Genomic DNA, 3284 nt, shown 5'->3' with positions numbered 1-3284 from the left:
CTTAAAAACCATACACATTCATGATATAAACACTTGCACATTACAAGTCACCCCTGTTATATGGTTAGGAGGTTGTAATGTGTGACATTTTGCCTTAGGAGCCACCCCTATACAGGTTTGGAGGCTGCCCTATGATGAAACTTTTCTGAGGGATTAGGATTTTAAAAGCCACCCCTATATTGGTTTGGAGGCTTTACAAAATGACAAAAACAGTTGAATAGCATAAGCCACACCTAATTCTGAGGCTTACTCAACCAACTGACAAAAAATATGCTTCCTACATGATTACCTAGAAGCCCACAGCTGCTGTGACACCTGAGATGTCATAATTTGTACTCACATCATGCTCTGGCAGTTGGAGGTATGCCACAGCAGCCTTAACAACTCCTTCTTCAACCTCTAAAGCTTGTGGCAGTGTCCTCATCCTTGTTAGCCTCTCTTTATTCATGTGTGGGGTCTTGTATCCATTGCACCCTTGCACCTTAAGAATCTCAGTTAGACAACCTTGTAGAGTAAGGAAAACTTTATTGAGTGTGTATGGGCTAAGTTCATCAAAGGAGCTATGCACATTCCTCAACAACTCATCCACTCCCTTAGCCACCTTATCATCTTGTAGAGATTGGATTGCTCTAAAATATCCCAAATCCAACACATTGCAATCTGGGGATTGTGGAGGTTGGCACCTGATGTGAAACTTGAACCCATCTGTGGATGCTACTGCTAGAAAGTCAGCATCATTGTGGTGTATATGAGGCTTGGCATTGTCTTGTTGTATGAAAATCTCCTTGCTCACATTATGTGGCCATTTTGCCTTGATTGCTGGTATGATCTACACATATACAATCTGTTACTATGTGAATGTATACTTAAGGAAAACAGAAAGTGTACCTTCTCAATTAGGCATGCTCTCATTACTTCCTTGTTAACTGATTGAATTGGCTTTGTCTCCATAGTGCCTCTTGGTCTGTTCTTGGACTTCCTCTTTGCTGGCTCCATAGTTGTGAATGGAAATATGCCTATTTTTCCATCAAAAATGACTTCTCCATTTTCTGCAAAATGTGGCCTACACACAGCACACATAAACATTACCTTTGTGATGAACCTCTTTGACTTACATGCTCTGTATGGCTCTGTTTCACCTGGCAGCAGGTAGTACCTTTCTGAAGTCTTAGTCATGTAAAACCATTTTTCATCTATGTGCACCACATTGTGCATTGGGTGATATTTTAGCATACCATTGGCTATGAGTGGTTGAATATGGCTTAGACTCCATCTAATTCTGGCCACTTTGTTTGAAGAGGTAAGTATAGGCTTAATGGCATTTGTGTGTGGCCTTAGGTGTTGTTTTTCACAAACCTACCAACTGTGCTCTTGCTTACATCAAGTTTATAAGCAAGCTTACGAATGTTAGATCTCTCAAGAACTGACAGCTCTCTTACCTTTGCAGCATCAAGCTGGAATTTGTCTTTGTGCTCATATCCCTTAACTCTGCCTCTTATGTTGACAGGTACTCCACTCTGAATTTGGAGTTTTGCTTCTGCCCAAATTCTCTGGGCTGTCTTCCTGCTAACACCAAACTGTGTTGCTGCCTTTTGAATAGCTCCATGTGGTACTACTCCTGCCTTGCTCCATTGCAGCAGTGTCTGAGCTAGCAGATTTTTTTTGCTGGTTGGTATTATACGAGAGTCTCTTCCAGCAGGCTCCTCCTCCATAGCCCAGTGATGAAAATTTTCTGAGGGCACTAGTTCAAAAATTGTGAAATTGTAGTTAGATGTACTCCTATTATAGCTATGTGTAGCTTGAAATTCCCTCCAATATTGTGTGTTGTAAATTGTGTTCCCTCCATTAGTTTCAATTGATTTTCCCTCTTTGGAGTAGGTAGTTGAGGTATGGCCTCTCAACATGTATGGAATAGGGTGCTAGCCCTATAATTTGGAAATACAGATACATGGTTGAATGTATGTGAGCCATATTTGTGTGTTTTTGAAGAATTTTCACTTCACTGGATGCTTACACATTTGCAGGGTGATATCCCCAAAAATTTCATTGTTAATCACATTACTTATTTAACCACAGTAATTTTCGTATTCAGCCTTTTAATCACATTAATTTTGTAATCACCACATTAATTTATCACAATACTTATGTAATTACAGTTTTAATCACAACATTAATTAATCACAACATTAAGTAATCACAATTTCATTTCGCATTACTTCTACGCAATCACAGATTTTTTAAGCACATTACTTTTGTAAGCACACAATTAATTAATCACATTAATTATTTAACCAAGTTAATTTCGCATTAATCATTTCATAACAATAATTAGTTAAACACAATAATTATTTAATCACCCCTCATGTAAATAACAATAAAAGAAATACATCCATGTGGGACTGAAAGCGTATGAAGTAACAGAGAGGCTCTTTCGTACGTATGCACAGAAATTGATCAATGCAAGCGCTCGGTCAAGACACCATGCTTCTTAAGTCCACTGGAGCACAGGGTCCAGGAACTCAAGAGAACATACAGTGCTTCAGTCGTTGGGCACTCTCAACTCCCCTTTCAAAAAATAATATAAATCCCTCAACCCGAATACTATGAATTAGTATAGGGAAGTGGGGTCGATCCCACAGAGATGGACTCGCAAAGTAGTGCTCAGAGGCTTTGGACAAACAAATGGCTGCTGCCACGCAAAAGGGTTGAGAATTTTAAACTAACTCTAGACCTAGGCAGGAAATGTAAATGCTAGACCTAGGACATATTAAACTTGTAAATTCAGACTTCAACAGCAAGAAACATAACCACTTCCTAGACAGTGTAAACAACTACCTAATCTAGCTAAACAGAAGATAACTGAAAGTGGGGACCATAATTCCAAAAGTGGCAAGTACGGAAAAAAACTGCAGATAACAAACTCTGACGCTAGCTCGCAGCGAAATGTATCCTCTCAACCGAATTAAACTTGCAGATGAACAAAACAGAGCACAAAGCGAGATTCGAACAGAATATAGAAATTTGGTCGTCGGAAACTTGCCACAAAACGGAAACACATCAGATCTGCGTACACTAGACGGAATGAAAGAAAAACTCGTAAACTAAGCATGAAAATCAGATCGAAACTACTCAGATTCACGTCAGAATACTTGATCCACTCCGGATCCAAGACATCCGAACTCAACAACAAACAAATTCAGCAGATCAAACACAGATTCCTCTACAATCCAACTCCAATCTCCCAGATCTGACCATTAACCTATAATAACTCAGAAAACAGCTGC

The 3284-nt window shown here is 39.3% G+C and overlaps 1 protein-coding gene across 1 annotated transcript; it reads right to left on the bottom strand.

Annotated features, from left to right (window-relative positions):
- Positions 1-289: 289 nt before the first annotated feature.
- On the bottom strand, positions 290-1712 carry LOC121770140. The gene is made up of 4 exons (XM_042166932.1): positions 1361-1712; positions 1157-1241; positions 889-1063; positions 290-829 (listed from the first exon to the last, which is right to left on the bottom strand). Exons 1-4 carry the CDS (start codon positions 1710-1712, stop codon positions 290-292), a joined length of 1152 nt encoding a protein of 383 aa, XP_042022866.1.
- Between the last annotated feature and the right edge of the window lie 1572 nt (positions 1713-3284).

Source organism: Salvia splendens, chromosome 16 (assembly GCF_004379255.2).
Source record: "Salvia splendens isolate huo1 chromosome 16, SspV2, whole genome shotgun sequence".
NCBI classification, from domain to species: Eukaryota; Viridiplantae; Streptophyta; class Magnoliopsida; order Lamiales; family Lamiaceae; genus Salvia; species Salvia splendens.
The sequence above is the reverse complement of the archived record's forward strand: the minus strand, read 5'-3'. Positions and strand labels throughout refer to the sequence as shown.

Coding starts and splice junctions, on each gene's coding strand:
- LOC121770140 (XM_042166932.1), bottom strand. CDS start 1,712: ATGGAGGAGGAGCCTGCTGGAAGAGACTCTCGTATAATACCAACCAGC. Junction 1,242..1,360: donor TGTAAGCAAGAGCACAGTTG/GTAGGTTTGTGA, acceptor AACCACTCATAG/CCAATGGTATGCTAAAATAT. Junction 830..888: donor GAGCATGCCTAATTGAGAAG/GTACACTTTCTG, acceptor GTATATGTGTAG/ATCATACCAGCAATCAAGGC.